The 18,261-nt window shown below is 45.6% G+C and overlaps 1 protein-coding gene across 2 annotated transcripts in view; it reads left to right on the forward strand.

Annotated features, from left to right (window-relative positions):
- ccdc88c (coiled-coil domain containing 88C) overlaps nt 1-18,261 on the forward strand; it is a 256,545-nt gene that overhangs the window by 209,712 nt on the left and 28,572 nt on the right. For both annotated transcript variants that reach the window (XM_072272687.1, XM_072272697.1), the window contains 2 exons: nt 497-586; nt 2,632-2,849. In XM_072272687.1, coding sequence (XP_072128788.1) covers nt 497-586; nt 2,632-2,849 — 308 coding nt within the window. The remainder of the gene's footprint in view (nt 1-496; nt 587-2,631; nt 2,850-18,261) is intronic.

Consider the following 18,261-nt stretch of genomic DNA (forward strand, 5'->3'; position numbering starts at 1 on the left):
ACTACAGATGAACTGTGGAGACTCACACTGAAAATCTCTCACTGCAACCAGGAAAGGGCAAGAAATTAACACTCCTTATCCCTAAATTGGAATTGCAGAAGACTACCAGACCATAATGCATAAGAGTAGGATTAAGCTACTCAGCCTATCTTGGCTGATTTATTATCCCTCTCAACCCCATTCTCCTGTCTTCTCCCAGTAACCTTTGATGCCCTGGCTAATCAAGAGCCTATCAGTTTCCACTTTAACTGTACCCAATGATATGGCATTCAAAGCTGGCTGTGGCAATGAATTCCACAGATTCACCACTCTCTGGCTAAAGGTAACCCTCCTCATTTCTGTTCTAAAAGAATGTCCTTCTATTCTGAGGCTGTGACCTCTGGCCCCAGATTTCCCCCACTGTAGGGAGCAGAACTTGGAGGCTTGCTCTTGGTTAACATTGAACCCTCAGGAATCCTGTAATAATCAATTGTTATACTTTCATTTCCTTTTTCAGAGACAGGTTAAACTCCCTTCGAAGGCAAAAGGAGAAATTGGAAGAGAAAATAATGGACCAGTATAAATTCTATGAGGCAACTCCAAAAAGGTAATGTCTTACTTAGCAAATTAAATAGTCTGAGAGGTGCCTCTGTGTCACGGGTAATGAGCGAAAACCCTCCCTCAATGTGGACAAGAGCTACTGATGAGTGTGGTGCGGCTTATGTGGTCTTTCTGGACTTCACTAAGGCATTTGAGGTCATCTCGGGAAAATGGTTAAATGTTGAAGCTCACGTGATCCAAGGCAAGATGGCAAATTGGTTGCAAGACTGTCTTAGTAACAGGAGGTAGAGGGTGATGGTGGAGGGCTGCTGTTGTGGTTGGAGGTCTGTGATGTACCTCAAAGATCAGTACCGGTGTCCCCTACTGTTTGTCGCAGAATCATAGAGCACTACAGTGCAAAAGGACTCTTAGTCAATGCTGAACTGTTATTCTGCGTGGTCGCATTGACCCTCACCTGGACCAGAGCTCTCTATAATCCCTCCAATCCATCTCGTGAATGGACCAGAGCCCTCTACGTTAGATTAGATTATGAGAACACTCAGTTCTCTTTTATTGTCATTTAGAAATGCATACATGCATTAAGAAATGATACAATGTTTCTCCAGAGTGATATCACAGAAAACAGGACAAACCGAAGACTAACACTGACAGAACCACATAATTATAACATATAGTTACAGCAATACCATAATTTGATGAAGGACAAATCTTTGAGGCACAGTAAAAAAAGTCCCAAATCGATCAACTCCCGAGTCCCAGGTAGCAGGCGGCAAAAGAGAGAAACTCCCTGCCATAAACCTCCAGGCACCGTCAACTTGCCGATGCCTTGGAAGCAGCCGACCACAGCCAACACTGAGTCCATCCATCCGAAAACTCCGAGCTTCCGACCCAGCCCCTCCGATACAGCCTGCCAAGTGCCATCCTCTACTGAGCGCCTTCGACCTCGCCCCGGCCACTGAAACATGCAAAGCCGAGGATTTCGGGGCCTACTGCTCCGGAGATTCCGGTTACCACACAGTGGCAGTGAAGCGGGCATTTCAGAAGTTTTCCAGATGTTCCTCTGTGCTCTCACGTCTGTCTCCATCGAATCAGAATTGTGCACGGTCCCCTACTTGACAGATAACAGATATCATCACCGAAGTGGCCGCGCGCGCTGCCATCGCGCCGCCATGTTGACCCTCACCTGGACCAGAGCCCTCTATATTGACCCTCACCTGGACCAGAGCCCTCTACATTGACCCCCAGCTGGACCAGCGCCCTCTACAATCCCTCCAATCCATCTCGTAAATGCTGCAATCAAACCCACATCCACCACTTCCACAGGTAGCTTGTTCCACACTCACACCAGCTTTTGAGTGAAGAGGTTCCCTCCTCAGATTCTCCTCAAGTATTTCACCTTTCACCTTTAACCTATGAGCTCTAGTTCTAGTTTCACTGAACTTCAGTAGAAAAAGCCTGCATGCATTTACCCTCTCTATACCCCTCATCATTTTGTATACCTCTACAACACCTCCCCCCACTCTCATATGTTCCGGGGGATAAAATCCTAATCTATTCAACCTTTGAATGTAATGCAGTTCCTCAGTGCATGAGCAATCTAGATACGAGCTACAATTAGTAAGTTTGCAAGTGATCCGTAGTGTTATTGATAGTGAAGAAGATGGTCATAGTGTCAGACAGACTGGAAACAGGCCCTTCGGCCCAACAGGTCCATGCTGACCAGAATGGACTAGGCAACTATTTGATATTCATCACTTGGTAAGATGCTGGCAGATGGAATCTAATCCTGATAAATTTATGGTGATTTTGGGAGTACTACTGAGGGTAAAGTATACACAATGAATGTTAGATCCTTGGGAAGTTTTGAGGAACAGAGGGATTTGGATGTTCATGTCCAAGGTTCCATAAAGTTAACAGCACAGGTAGATAAGGTGGGTGTGTTTTCTTTGAAGTGGAGGCAACTGAGAGAAGGCTTGATACGGATGCTGTGATGAAATTGCCACTGTTTCGTCAGGCTTTCATTATGTTCAGCAGCAAAATAAGATTCTCTTTAAGGTTGGTAACAAGTTAATTGTTTTTCTTTCCCCAAAGGAAGAACAACTGGGTGACTGCAAAGGCATTGGTTAAGCTCATGAAACCCAGAAAGGAGAGTGCCAAGAAGCAGGCCGTCGAAGGGCAGGCCCGCCAAATGGAACCAGCAGAGGTCGTGACCGGGCCGAATGCTTCTCAGGGACAGACAGCGAGTCTGGACGAATCCTCACAAGGGTCCAACTCACTGGAGGAACCATCTCCATGTACACCCAGCAAAGGTAAGGTGGAGTAGTGAGTGGTGATCCTTCATGGAATGGCCTGAACCAAAGACCGGTTCATTGGCTTCAGTGCTGTCACCTGTTCGGTGCATTAGCATTTACTGAGTTTCATCAAGTCGTCCAAGGGTGTTTCTGCATTTACCCCGTGTCTTCCTGTGTTCACTTTGACTGTTCACTGATTTTATTTTGGCTGTTCTCGGAACATGGATGTCACTGATAAGACTGCCCCAAGTTACCTGGAACACACTGTGTAGTTGACCATGCAGCCTTAAGACTGAACTCATGGAATTGGGATTGGAAAGGACCCCACCCTTCAAAGGTCTGGTCTTCACACTCCGAGCCAATACTTAACTGCCCATCCCTAATCGCTCCTGAGAAGATAGGGGTGACCTGCCTTCTCGAACCACTGCAGTCCCTGAGGTGTGGGTACATCCACAGTGCTGTTAGGGAGAGAGCTCCAGAATTTTGACCCAGCAAACGGTGAAGGAACAGTGATATATTTCCAAGTTAGGGTGCTGTGTGGCTTGGAGGACAATGTCCAGTTGCTTTTACTGCTTTTGTCCTTCTTGCTGGTAGAGGTGGTGGGTTTGGAAGCTGCAGTCTAAGGAGTCTTGGTAGTTGCTGCAGTGCCTTTTGTAGATGATACAGACTGCTACTGCTGTGCTTCGGAGTGAGTGAATGGTTATGGATGGAGTTCTGTCAAAATTGAATTGGGATTATAAAGGCCTCCATCCCCAGAGATCAAGTTGAGTTTTTGCCACATGTTGGTAACTCTTGCAGTGGTGTTGCCCAGTCCTGTCTCAAGTTTATTTAGTAATGAGTAACATCAGCTGCCATTGATGGGTTTGAACCAGGGTGTCAAAGAAGAGACTTGTGAATTTAGACACTCAGCAATTCCTGCTTCATAAGATTAAAAATTGTTCCCGTTAAGAGTGTGATAAGATAGACTCTTGACCTCACAATCTACCTCATTAGGATCTTGCAACTTACTCTTTACCAGCACTGCACTTTCTCCATAGCTGTGAAGCTTTATTCTCGCATCTTTATAGTTTTACCTTGTTCCACTTCAATGCACTGCATCAGAATCCGGTTTGTTATCACTGACACGCATCATGAAATTTGCTGTTTTGCACCAGCGGTACAGCGCAGTACATTAAAAAACTATAAATCACAATAAGGAATATATATATTTTCACTGTATGTTCCGGTTAATTGGGACATCCCGGAAAAGTACATTTTGGCTCAATTAAGCAGCTGCCCCAATTAGCCAAAGTTTCATGGAAATAGTTAAAAAGGTACAAAAAAGACAACCTAATGTCTAACTGAGTAACAAATTATATAGTTAAATGAAAAACAGAACAAATGAGAACTATCAATGCCACTACAGTAATCTAAAACTGTGTATTAGTTCCTAATAGTTAGTAATCGAGGAATTCATCCAATGCATGCTGCCGTGTTCTTTTGTTTGACTGTAAACGAACAAAATCAGTGCAGACACCTAGTGCAGAAAATCCCTAGTGCTTTCATACAATGTTATCAATGATTGCATCCTTCAGACCTTCATTTTCATTGTAATATTCAAGATGATTGTTGATACGTTCAAATTTTTCATAGTTCCTAATTTGTAATGAAATCATTTCATTTTCACCCCCGGCCATTTCTGCAGCAAGCAAACCAGTTCTGAATTGTTTTGCTGTTTACTACTCACCAGCTATCAGTGACAAAAACCACTGCTTTTTGAAAACTAACACATGCACCTGACACTATTTAAAAACCTTTCGCTATTCATCAACTATCAGTGACAAAAATCAATGCTTTTTGAAAACTAACACATGCACCTGACGCTATTTAAAAACCATTTGCTCTAAGTACGGTGTAGTGTCTAATGGCCGCAAAAGTGCACATGACCAATGCTAGTTAAAAACTGACTGGCAACAGAGTCCTGCCCTATTAAGTGGCACAGTGTCCCAAATAAGCTAAGGGGAATCCTAGCTATTTTCTTGATAAGTTTTTGTTCCTAAGAGTTATCCTGAATAAGCCACTGCACTGATTAACCAATGGCATAATTAACCAAAATATATATATATATATTTGAGTGTGTGTGTATATGTGTGCGCGCGTGCGCGCACACACACACACCCCCCCCGCACCCACCCAGCCAGCCACCCACCAAGATAAGATTTTCAGTATATCTCCGTGCATCTGACAATAATATTCCAATACCAATACCAATTTCTTTTGGGACTTGCTGAGTCTATAAGCTCCCACTAGTCTCCTGTTTATTGTCCAGGCCTGACTGATCTCAAGAAGCTGCTTTCTTGAATTGCTGCTGTCTAACCATGAGCCTTAAGATAATGGTGCAGCTCGGAAATGCACCAGGCTGTTTCAAGCAGTTACGTGTGTGGGATGGGTTTGGAGTCACGCATAGGTATAGCCATGATAATAGTATAACTGGGGGGTCCAGCAGGCTGTTTCAAGCAGTTCTGTGTCTGGGGTGGGTTTGGAGTCACGCATAGGTCAGACAAGGGCAGATGGTCTCCTCGCCTGGTAGAACCAGCAGCAGGATCCAACAGTTTTCATTAATAACGAACAGTTTTCAAATGCCAGATTATTAGCACCAGAATCAGATGTATTATCACTGGCATGTGACCTGCAATTTGTTGCTTTGTGGCAGAAGTACAGTGCAAAGGAATAAAATTACTATAAGTTGCAAAAATAAATAGTGCAAAAAATGAATAATAAGGTGGTGTTCATGGACCGTTCAGAAATCTGATGACGGTGGGGAAGAAGCTGTTTCTAAATTGTTGAGTGCTGGTCTTCAGGACCTTGTACCACCTTACTGATGGTAATGAGGGAGGGCACGTCCCAGATGGTGAGGGTCCCTAATAATGGATGCCACCTTCTTGAAGCACTGCCTTTTGGAGACATCGCCAGTGGTCGGGAGGGCTGTGCCAGTGATGGAACTGGCTGAGTCTACGGCGCTCTGCAGCCCCTCGTGATCCTGTGCATTGGAGCATCCATGGTAGGCTGTGACGCAATCATTCAGCATGCTGTCCATCATCGTACATCTGTAGAAATTTGCTAGGGTATTTTGGTGACATACCAAACCTCCTAAAAGTAACAAGTTAGAGCTGCTGGCTTGCCTTCTTCATGGTCGCTTTGCTGGGCCCAGGAGGCATTCTTCGAGATGCTGGTGCCCAGGGCCTCTGAGCCGCTGACCCTTTGCAGCACGGACCCTCCAAAGAGGACTGGTGTTGTTCACCCTGCATCCCTCTCCTGAAGCCTGCAGTCAGTTCTTGGCCTTGCTGACACTGAGTGCACGGCGTTGTGACACCACTCAATCATGTATCTCACTCCTGTATGCCACCTCATTGCTCTCTGAGTTTCTACCACAACAGTGGTGTCATTGGCAAACTTATAGATGACATTTGAGCCAAGCAGTACATTTAGAAAATAATGTTTTTGAAAAGTTTGCAGGATTATTACTGAAATGATGCAGCAAATCAGTTTCCATTGATGATTCTAGTCAGAATGAAATTAGCTCTGGTTGGGATGGGGGAATTGTTGCTATGATTTTATTTAATGTAATTTTTGTTTTCAATTTCATTTTTTTCCTTATTTCTCTTTCTCTGCTCCCCCGATTACTGGGGTGCTGGAATTTCTTTTCTGACCTCACTTAAGTGCCTACCCGGAAAAAGTTTGCCTTTCTAAGGAGTAAAAGTAAAGAAAAACTCCAGGAGAAATCGTTGAGCCCGACCGACCAACGCCGTTCGCTGTCCATGGGTCTCCGTCTGTGGTCTTCCAATGACATGTCGGACTCTGCCAGTGATTCACTTCTGCACATCTCTGACTGTGGCAATTTCTAATCCCCTCTATTCCTCACGTCCCATCACCATCCCCACCCAAGGGCAACACAGAATGGAGGCACACGAGAGAAGCCAGGGGCCACATTGCCTGCCAGATTGTGATGATGTCAATGACAATGCTAATTCCAAAAGTGTAAAGGAATTAAAATTAAATTTAAAACCGATCAATTGAAATACTACATCTGGCACGTTGGTGCCAATGATTTCAAAGTAGAGCCAGTCATCCATGATTTCGGATGGTGCAACACAAAATTAAACCGAGCATTTGAGTCTCTGAGCATTTCAGATGTAAGTAACAACACGCTTCTGTGCTGCAATGCGTTAATGTTTCATTTACAAACCCAAATTCGGTGTGTTTCTGAAGAACTGAAAACTGTCATAAAGGGGATGACTTTTTAGTTTTTGAATTTGTCCCTTCTGGCACTTTTTTAATTAGACAGTGAAACTTGTACAAGTGAATGCTGACAGACAACACACACCGCCCCACACTCACCCCACTCTCTGCCAGGTGGACAGATGCATCCGCGCGCTTGCTCAGCGAATGGACTTTGGCCTTCCCTCGGACAGACACCACTCCCTCCTTCACCAGACGGATTTGGAAAAAGATCCTCATCCACTTTCTCCACAGCTATTGCCACAGGAAAGACAGTTCCTCATACTGCTCACACCCGATGCCCATAGACATCGGTGGTTATTGAGAAATGTGGGTTAATTGCACACTAAGGCACACAAGTGACCCATGACACTACAGACACAACTTACAAACACAGACAACCTTGGCATACACAACATACAGCTCAGCATGGGATTTGGTGAAGCAAATGTCTATGATGTAATGGAGGACCTTTCTACCCAGCATGCAGAGTGACAGAGAAACCTCTCTATAAGGGGACTGGGTGCCCATAGAGCTCCATGCAGTGAATAGAGCTTTCCCTTGAGCCTTGCATGCTGGGTAAATAGCTCTCCATTTGACTGTGAATGTTTTTTTCCCCAACACACAACTAAGGTGAGAACAAGTGATGCCCTTCTCTGCAGTCCACAAAGTGTACAAGTTTCACTGTAAACAAAAAGTTCACCCCAAATTATGAACTTCATTACCTTTGCTTACACATTCGCTTGTAAGTGGCCAGCTACAATGCAATGATTGTTGCCCATGAAGCTCCCTGTCTTGTGCTCTCCTTCCCCAGTCTCTTCCATAACATGTGTCTCAGGATTGACCGGTTCCTTGCCCGTCCTGTTATGTGCCAATGCTGCCACTCTCGTTGCTCTCCCTGCTTCTATTCGGCGTGATATTATCTTTATCTCCCTTCCTTTCCCAGCAGCTTCTGATGTCTTAGAGGAGAACAGAGTCATTTAGCTTGTAATCTTGAGGGAAGGTGGAACTCATCTGATGGTGGTGGAGAGTGTGGGGCAATCATGGGGGTGGTTAGCATTGAAAACTAAAACCAAAAATCAAGGATTAAAAGCATGAGGGGCAGCTTGCCCACAAACTTAAACCCTAAATCTTGTTCGCTATTCTGAGACAGCATTAACTAAATAAAACGTAGAACTTTGTACAGGTGTACAAGATGATAAGAGGCATAGGTAAGTAGAGTGGACAGACAGAGACTTTTCCCAGGACTGAAATGTCTATTATGGGGGAGGAGCATAATTTTAAGGTGATAGGAGGAAAGTATAGTGGGCATGTCAGAGTAAGTTTTTTCTTAATGCAGAGAGTGGTGGGTGCCAGGGTGGTGGTAGAGGAGGATACATTAGAGACATTAAAGAGCCTCTCAGATAGGTATATGAATGAAAGAAAGATGGAAGGTTATATGGGAGGAGAGGATTAGATTGTCCTTAAAGTAGGTTACAGAGTTGGCACAATATTGTGGGCCAGAAGGCCTTTACTGAGCTGTAATGATCTATGTTCTAATACCATGGTGCAGGAGCAGGCCCAAGATGATTGCGCCAAAAACGATGCTGAATTAAACTAGATCTCTACTGCCTGCATGTAATCCTTATCCCTCTGTTCACTGCACAGTAATGTGCCTCTTAAACACCACTATTGAATCTGCTTCCACCACAAACCCTCGCAGCCCATTCTAGCCACCCACCAGTCTGTGTAATTTTAAATAAACTTCCCTGCACTTCCTTTAAGAGAAGTTTGGACAAGTACAAGAATTGGACGTCGGTGGTCCAGGTGCAGTTCGATGGGTCTAGGCAAAGTAACGGGTCAGCACAGACGAGATGAGCCGAAGGTCCTGTTTCTGTGCTGTAGCGCTCTACGACTCTATAACACACCTCCTTTAAACTCTAAACTTTCCCCCTCTCACCTTAAATGCATGCCCTGTAGTATTCAACACTTTGTTTTCAGTGGAGACAATTGTGATACAGTAAATATTCCAAGCAGGGTGACAGCATGCTGAGAGTTATCCAGCTCCCAACACAAACAGAATGCTGGAGGAACTCAGGCAGCATCTGTGGAAGGGGGTAGATAATCAGCATTTTAGGCTGAGATCCTCCATGATGATGTGTGTGCTTGTCGACAGTGAATGAGGTCAGCAGAGGGCTCGCTAGTGTAAGTGGGAATCGTAGCAGTTAGCATAATGCTTTACAGCACCAGCCATCTGGGTTCAATTCTGCCGCCATCTGTAAGGAGTTTATATTCATGGTGAGTTGTGGGCATGCTATGTTGGTGACACTTGTGGGCTGCCACCAGCACATCCTTGGACTGTGTTGGTCATTGACTCAAATGACACGTTTCACTGTAGGTTTCTAAAGCTCATCTTTATCTTTAAATCTCAGTAATACTGATACATTAGTTTTGTATGTGTGGTAATCATTTCAGTGAAGTATAACTGGTATCAGTGGGGAGGTGAGGAGGTGAGGCAGGGAGGCGTGCAGCTGATTGTCTGTCCCTGCTGAACTAACTGTATCGTGTTGAGTCTGCATACCGCTTCCAGCGCTCATGTTGTTTGAGTTTTGCAAATAATGCACAGTTGCTGAACTGGGCTCCAGATGGTTTTTAACGATTTTTTCAAAACAATTATTTATTTTTAACAGTGATTTCAACTGCAGGCATTATGTGGCAGTGATTAGATATGTTAATATTTTCTATATCTGTACTGTCTGTACATACTGTATTATTGCCTTCTATGAAAAATCATGTTTTTAATGGAAAGTGTTAAAACTGTAATTACACCCTCCCTCCATTGTACAGGTTTACATGTATATGTATATTTAAGAATTTATATTGAATTAATATGTTTCAGAATGATGTTTGTCTTCAAGCTTTAGTACAGCACAGGACTGGGCCTTTGGCCCACAAAGTCTGTGCTGTACATGATGAATTAAACTAATTTTCATCTGTCTGCGCGTGATCCATATCCCGTACCCCCCCGCCGTTCCCCACACATTTACGTGTCTGTCAAAAAGCCCCATGAACACTGCCATCCTATCTGCTTTCTATCACTTTCCCTTCCATGCACCCTCCAATCTCTGTGTACTGTAAATTAAAACTTGCTTTGCACATCTCCTTTAAATTTCCTGACCCTGCCTTCAATGCATGTCATCCAGTATTTCGGCGTGGTAGCACAGCGGTGAGCTCAGTGCTTTTTACAGCGGCCAGCTGTAAGATCGGGTTCAATTCCTGCCACTGACTGTCAACTCTCCACACGACCACATTGGTTTGCTCCACGTACTTCGTGTCCTCTCAAATTCCAGGGCTTGTAACGAGTATGCTTTGTCACGCTGATACCCAACACAATCCTCGCTGATTTGATTTGACACAAGTGATGCATTTCACTTTTTTAATGTACGTGTGACAAAATGAAGTTAATCATCTCTAACCATCATCTTCATTTCTACCCTGAGACTAAGATTCCGACTACCTATCCTATCTGTGCCTCTTTGTAAATTTATGAACTTCTATCAGATCTCCCCACCGCCTCCAACACTCCAGCGAAAACAACCCAAGTTTGTCCCACCTCTCCTTGTAGCTTGTGCCCGATAATCCAGGCAGCATCCTGATGAACATCTTCTGCACCCTCTCCATATCCTTCCCATAATGGGGCGACAAGGTTTGCACCCTTTGACCCAGCGACATTATCGCCATCCACGTCCTTCCTCTGTATGTCAGATGCTGAGAACCGGTCTTCACTGCATTTTACCACCCAGTAACAGGCTCAGCAGAGTGGTGAACATTGTGCATCTTGTGAAGAGCCTGAAATGGACAGCAGGGCCAGGCTGCAGTTTGTGACTGGGCCAGCAGATGGTGCTGGAACCAAGGGAGTTAGCCATTGGGAAATGGGTATGCAATTTATAAAATCCTGCTCGTAAACTCCACCCGTTTCCGTGCCATTTTAACTTCATTCCCCTCTCTTAGAGCCAACCCACACCCCTTCATTTATCCTGCATGGATACTATCGCAGCATCTACACCTACAGCCCACAGAGTATCACACATAAAAGTTGCTGGTGAACACAGCAGGCCAGGCAGCATCTCTAGGAAGAGGTACAGTCAACGTTTCAGGCCGAGACCGTTCGTCAGGACTAACTGAAGGAAGAGTTAGTAAGAGATTTGAAAGTGGGAGGGGGAGGGGGAGATCCAAAATGGTAGGAGAAGACAGGAGGGGGAGGGATGGAGCCAAGAGCTGGACTGGTGATTGGCAAAAGGGATATGAGAGGATCATGGGACAGGAGGCCCAGGGAGAAAGAAAAGGGGGAGGGGGGAAGCCCAGAGGATGGGCAAGGGGTATAGTGAGGGGGACAGAGGGAGAAAAAGGAGAGAGAGAAAAAGAATGTGTGTATCCCTTGTTTTATCCCCCCCTTGTTCAATCCCTTCCTACCTATGTTCGTGACACTTCTCATGCTCCGAAACTTTTTGATGATTTTAAGTTCCCTGGCCCCCACCGCTTTATTTTCACCATGGATGTCCAGTCCCTATATACTTCCATCCCCCATCAGGAAGGTCTCAAAGCTCTCCGCTTCTTTTTGGATTCCAGACCTAATCAGTTCCCCTCTACCACCACTCTGATCCGTCTAGCGGAATTAGTCCTTACTCTTAATAATTTCTCCTTTGACTCCTCCCACTTCCTCCAAACTAAAGGTGTAGCCATGGGCACCCGTATGGGTCCTAGCTACGCCTGCCTTTTCGTTCGCTTTGTAACAATCTATGTTCCGTACCTATTCTGGTATCTGTCCCCACTTTTCCTTCGCTACATCGACGACTGCATTGGCGCTGCTTCCTGCACACATGCTGAGCTCGTTGACTTCATTAACTTTGCCTCCAACTTTCACCCTACCTTCAAGCTTACCTGGTCCATTTCCGACACCTCCCTCCTTTTTCTGGATCTTTCTGTCTCTATCTCTGGAGACAGCTTATCCACTGATGTCTACTATAAGCCTATGGACTCTCACAGCTATCTGGACTATTCCTCTTCTCACCCTGTCTCTTGCAAAAACCCTTCTCGCAATTCCTCTGTCTCCACTGCATCTGCTCTCAGGATGAGGCTTTTCATTCCAGGATGAAGGAGATGTCCTTTTTTAAAGAAAGGGGCTTCCCTTCCTCCACCATCAACTCTGCTCTCAAACGCATCTCCCCCATTTCATGCACATCTGCTCTCACTCCATCCTCCTGCCACCCCACTAGGAATAGGGTTCCCCTGGTCCTCACCTACCACCCCACCAGCCTCCGGGTCCAACATATTATTCTCCGTAACCTCCGCCACCTCCAACGGGATCCCACCACTAAGCACATCTTTCCCCTACCCCCCCCCGCTTTCCGCAGGGATCGCTCCCTACACGACTCCCTTGTCCATTTGTCCCCCCCATCCCTCCCCACCGATCTCCCTCCTGGCACTTATCCTTGTAAGTGGAACAAGTGCTACACATGCCCTTACACTTCCTCCCTCACTACCATTCAGGGCCCCAGACAGTCCTTCCAGGTGAGGCGACACTTCAGCTGTGCGTCGGCTGGGGTGATATACTGCGTCCGGTGCTCCCGATGTGGCCTTCTATATATTGGCGAGACCCGACGCAGACTGGGAGATCGTTTCACCGAACACCTACGCTGTGTCCGCCAGAGAAAGCAGGATCTCCCAGTGGCCACACATTTTAATTCCACGTCCCATTCCCATTCTGATATGTCTATCCACGGCCTCCTCTACTGTAAAGATGAAGCCACACTCAGGTTGGAGGAACAACATCATATATTCCATCTGGGTAGCCTCCAACTTGATGGCATGAACATTGACTTCTCAAACTTCTGCTGATGCCCCACCTCCCCCTCGTACCCCATCTGTTATTTATTTATCTCATACCCCATCCGTTATTTATTTATATACACACATTCTTTTTCTCTCTCTCCTTTTTCTCCCTCTGCCCCTCTGATTATACCCCTTGCCCATCCTCTGGGCTTTTCCCCCCTCTCCCTTTTCCTTCTCCCTGGGGCTCCTGTCCCATGATCCTCTCATATCCCTTTTGCCAATCACCTGTCCAGCTCTTGGCTCCATCCCTCCCCCTCCTATCATTTCGGATCTCGCCCTCACCCTCCCACTTTCAAATCTCTTACTAGCTCTTCTTTCAGTTAGTTCTGACGAAGGGTCTCGGCCTGAAACGTCGACTGTACCTCTTCCTAGAGATGCTGCCTGGCCTGCTGCGTTCACCAGCAACTTTTATGTGTGTTGCTTGAATTTCCAGCATCTGCAGATTTCCTTGTGCCCACAGAGTATACAGCTTGTTATACTTCGTACAGCATAATACAGCATAAATGCGTGGCTGAGGGATTGGAGCAGGGGGCAGGGATTCAAGTTTTTGGATCATTGGGACCTCTTTTGGCACAGGTGTGACCTGTACAAAAAGGACGGGTTACACTTGAATCCTAGGGGGACCAATATCCTGGCAGGGAGATTAGCGGGGGCTACTGAGGTGACTTTAAACTAGAATGGTTGGGGGGTGGGAATCAAATTAAAGAGGCTAGGCGAGAGGAGGTTAGTTCACAACAGGGGGATGGGAACCAGTGCAGAGAGACAGAGGGGTGTAAAGTGAGGGTAGAAGCAAAAAGTATTAAGGAGAAAAGTAAAAGTGGCAGGCCGACAAATCCAGGGCAAGCATTAAAAAGGGCCACTTTTCAGCATAATTGTATAAGGGCTAAGAGATTTGTAAAAGAGCGCCTGAAGGCTTTGTGTGTCAATGCAAGGAGCATTCGTAACACGGTGGATGAATTGAAAGTGCAGATTGTTATTAATGATTATGATATAGTTGGGATCACAGAGACATGGCTCCAGGGTGACCAGGGATGGGAGCTCAACGTTCAGGGATATTCAATATTCAGGAGGGATAGACATGAAGGAAGGGGAGGTGGGGCGGCGTTGCTGGTTAAAGAAGAGATTAACGCAATAGAAAGGAAGGACATAAGCCGGGAAGATGTGGAATCGATATGGGTAGAGCTGCTTAACACTAAGGGGCAGAAGACGCTGGTGGGAGTTGTGTACAGGCCACCTTACAGTGGTAGTGAGGTCGGAGATGGTATTAAACAGGAAATTAGAAATGTGTGCAATAAAGGAACAGCAGTTATAATGGGTGACTTCAATCTATATGTAGATTGGGTGAACCAAGTTGGTAAAGGTGCTGAGGAAGAGGATTTCTTGGAATGTATGCGGGATGGTTTTTTGAACCAACATGTCGAGGAACCAACTAGAGAGCAGGCTATTCTGGACTGGGTTCTGAGCAATGAGGAAGGGTTAATTAGCAATCTTGTCGTGAGAGGCCCCTTGGGTAAGAGTGACCATAATATGGTGGAATTCTTCATTAAGATGGAGAGTGACAGAGTTAATTCAGAAACAAAGGTTCTGAACTTAAAGAGGGGTAACTTTGAAGGTATGAGACGTGAATTAGCTAAGATAGACTGGCAAATGACACTTAAAGGATTGACGGTGGATATGCAATGGCAAGCATTTAAAGGTTGCATGGATGAACTACAACAATTGTTCATCCCAGTTTGTCAAAAGAACAAATCAAGGAAGATAGTGCACCCGTGGCTGACAAGGGAAATTAGGGATAGTATCAATTCCAAAGAAGAAGCATACAAATTAGCCAGAGAAAGTGGCTCACCTGAGGACTGGGAGAAATTCAGAGTTCAGCAGAGGAGGACAAAGGGCTTAATTAGGAAGGGGAAAAAAGATTATGAGAGAAAACTGGCAGGGAACATAAAAACTGACTGTAAAAGCTTTTATAGATATGTAAAAAGGAAAAGACTGGTAAAGACAAATGTAGGTCCCCTGCAGACAGAAACAGGTGAATTGATTATGGGGAGCAAGGACATGGCAGACCAATTGAATAATTACTTTGGTTCTGTCTTCACTAAGGAGGACATAAATAATCTTCCAGAAATAGTAGGGGACAGAGGGTCCAGCGAGATGGAGGAACTGAGCGAAATACATGTTAGTAGGGAAGTGGTGTTAGGTAAATTGAAGGGGTTGAAGGCAGATAAATCCCCAGGGCCAGATGGTCTGCATCCTAGAGTGCTGAAGGAAGTAGCCCAAGAAATAGTGGATGCATTAGTGATAATTTTTCAAAACTCATTAGATTCTGGACTAGTTCCTGAGGATTGGAGGGTGGCTAATGTAACTCCACTTTTTAAAAAAGGAGGGAGAGAGAAACCAGGGAATTATAGACCGGTTAGCCTAACGTCGGTGGTGGGGAAACTGCTGGAGTCAGTTATCAAGGATGTGTGATAACAGCACATTTGGAAAGCGGTGAAATGATCGGACAAAGTCAGCATGGATTTGCGAAAGGAAAATCATGTCTGACGAATCTCATAGAATTTTTTGAGGATGTAACTAGTAGAGTGGATAGGGGAGAACCAGTGGATGTAGTATATTTGGATTTTCAAAAGGCTTTTGACAAGGTCCCACACAGGAGATTAGTGTGCAAACTTAAAGCACACGGTATTGGGGGTAAGGTATTGGTGTGGGTGGAGAATTGGTTAGCAGACAGGAAGCAAAGAGTGGGAATAAACGGGACTTTTTCAGAATGGCAGGTGGTGACTAGTGGGGTACCGCAAGGCTCAGTGCTGGGACCCCAGTTGTTTACAATATATATTAATGACTTGGATGAGGGAATTAAATGCAGCATCTCCAAGTTTGCGGATGACACGAAGCTGGGTGGCAGTGTTAGCTGTGAGGAGGATGCTAAGAGGATGCAGAGTGACTTGGATAGGTTGGGTGAGTGGGCAAATTCATGGCAGATGCAATTTAATGTGGATAAATGTGAAGTTATCCACTTTGGTGGCAAAAATAGGAAAACAGATTTTTATCTGAATGGTGGCCGATTAGGAAAAGGGGAGGTTCAGCGAGACCTGGGTGTCATTATACACCAGTCATTGAAAGTGGGCATACAGGTACAGCAAGCAGTGAAAAAGGTGAATGGTATGCTGGCATTTATAGCGAGAGGATTCGAGTACAGGAGCAGGGAGATACTACTGCAGTTGTACAAGGCCTTGGTGAGACCACACCTGGAGTATTGTGTGCAGTTTTGGTCCCCTAATCTGAGGAAAGACATCCTTGCCATAGAGCGAGTACAAAGAAGGTTCACCAGATTGATTCCTGGGATGGCAGGTCTTTCATATGAAGAAAGACTGGATGAACTGGGCTTGTACTCGTTGGAATTTAGAAGATTGAGGGGGGATCTGATTGAAACGTATAAGATCCTAAAGGGATTGGACAGGCTAGATGCAGGAAGATTGTTCCCGATGTTGGGGAAGTCCAGAACAAGGGGCCACAGTTTGAGGATAGAGGGGAAGCCTTTTAGGATCGAGATTAGGAAAAACTTCTTCACACGGAGAGTGGTGAATCTGTGGAATTGTCTGCCACAGGAAACAGTTGAGGCCAGTTCATTGGCTATATTTAAGAGGGAGTTAGGTATAGCCCTTGTGGCTACGGGGATCAGGGGGTATGGAGGGAAGGCTGGGGCGGTGTTCTGAGTTGGATGATCAGCCATGATCATAATAAATGGCGGTGCAGGCTCGAAGGACCGAATGGCCTACTCCTGCACCTATTTTCTATGTTTCTATGTTTCTATAATACGGATTCGTCAGCCCTCAATGTATATTAGGCACTGTACATAGAACAAGAATACAGAATATATAACATCCAAGCACAGTACGGGCCCTTCAGCCCACAGTGTTGTGCCAACCACGGAAAAAGTCTTTCCCATGCACACACAGCCCTTAACCCTCCGTTTTTCCTACATCCATGTGCCTACCTAAGTGCCTCTTAAATATCCCTAATATATCTGTCTCTCCCACCAGCAGTGGAATCGAAATGGGTCACTGGCACTGTAATAGTGTTACGCTGCTATGTAGTTAAGTACACAGCAGATGCAGAGTTTGGAAGGGAGTAAAGTTATCCATCATAGGGCACAAAACGGAAGGCAGAGTACTTGTTAAACCGTAGCAGATTGTATTGAAGGTCAAAGGGGACCCTTGTGAGCTTGTACACATCACCGAAGGGCAGCATGCAAGTGCACTATGCGATTAGGAGGGTAAATGGTATGTTGGCCATTATTACCCTAGGTGGCTCTGTAGCATAGGGAGCAACACAGTGGTGTAGCATCTAGCACAATCGCTTTACAGCGCCAGCGATCACTGATTGAGGTCCAGTTCCTGCCGCTGCCACCAATTGTGACCGTGTGGGTTTCCTCCAGGTGCTCCGGTTTCCTCCCACATTGCAAAAGCTTACAGGCTAGGGTTAGTAATTGTGGGTATGCCCTGTTGGCACTGGAAGCGTGACCACACTTGCGGCTGCCCCCAGCGTACTCCTTGCTGACTTGATTTGATGCAAAAGCGACCCATTTTACTCTATGTTTCGATGTGTGTGTGACAAGTAAAGCTCTTCTTTACAAGAGGATATGAATATAGGAGCACAATTCAGTTCAAGTCTCTTCCCCTCAAAATAAAAATGGACTGAGTTGTCATCGTACGAAGTTGTCTTGCAGGGAAGAGTTGCCCAGCTTGTTCCACAGGTGGTATTTGCCATGTGATGAGAGACCAGAGTAGACTAGGACCGTAGTCTGTGGAGCTTAGAAGAGTTAGAGGGCACTTCATTGGAATTTGAGGAATTCCTACAGGATGCAACAGGCTCGGATACAGGGAGAGGGCCAAGAACCACCGTCTCAAAATAAGGGATGAGCTGTTCATTTTTAATTCTTTATTTTATTTGGAGATACAGTACGGAAGCAGGCCCTTCCAGCCCAATGAGCTCACACACCCCAATTACACCCATGACCAATCAGCCGGCCAACCCATACGTCAGTGGAGTGTGGGAGGAAACTGAGTACCCGGGGGAAATCCACACGGTCACAGGGATAACATGCAAACTCCTCGCAGGCATCAGTAGGAAGTGAACCGGGAACGCTGTGCTGTAATAGTGTTGTGTTACCGCGCAGCCCAGCTGAGGACTGAATGAAGGGGAACACGCACAGAAGGCTGGAGGAGTCCAGCAGACCAGGCGGCATCAATGGAAAAGAGTACAGTCAACATTTTTGGCCAAGATCCTTCGTCAGGACTAC

The sequence above is a fragment of the Mobula birostris genome, chromosome 1 (genome assembly GCF_030028105.1).
Source record: "Mobula birostris isolate sMobBir1 chromosome 1, sMobBir1.hap1, whole genome shotgun sequence".
NCBI lineage: Eukaryota > Metazoa > Chordata > Chondrichthyes > Myliobatiformes > Myliobatidae > Mobula > Mobula birostris.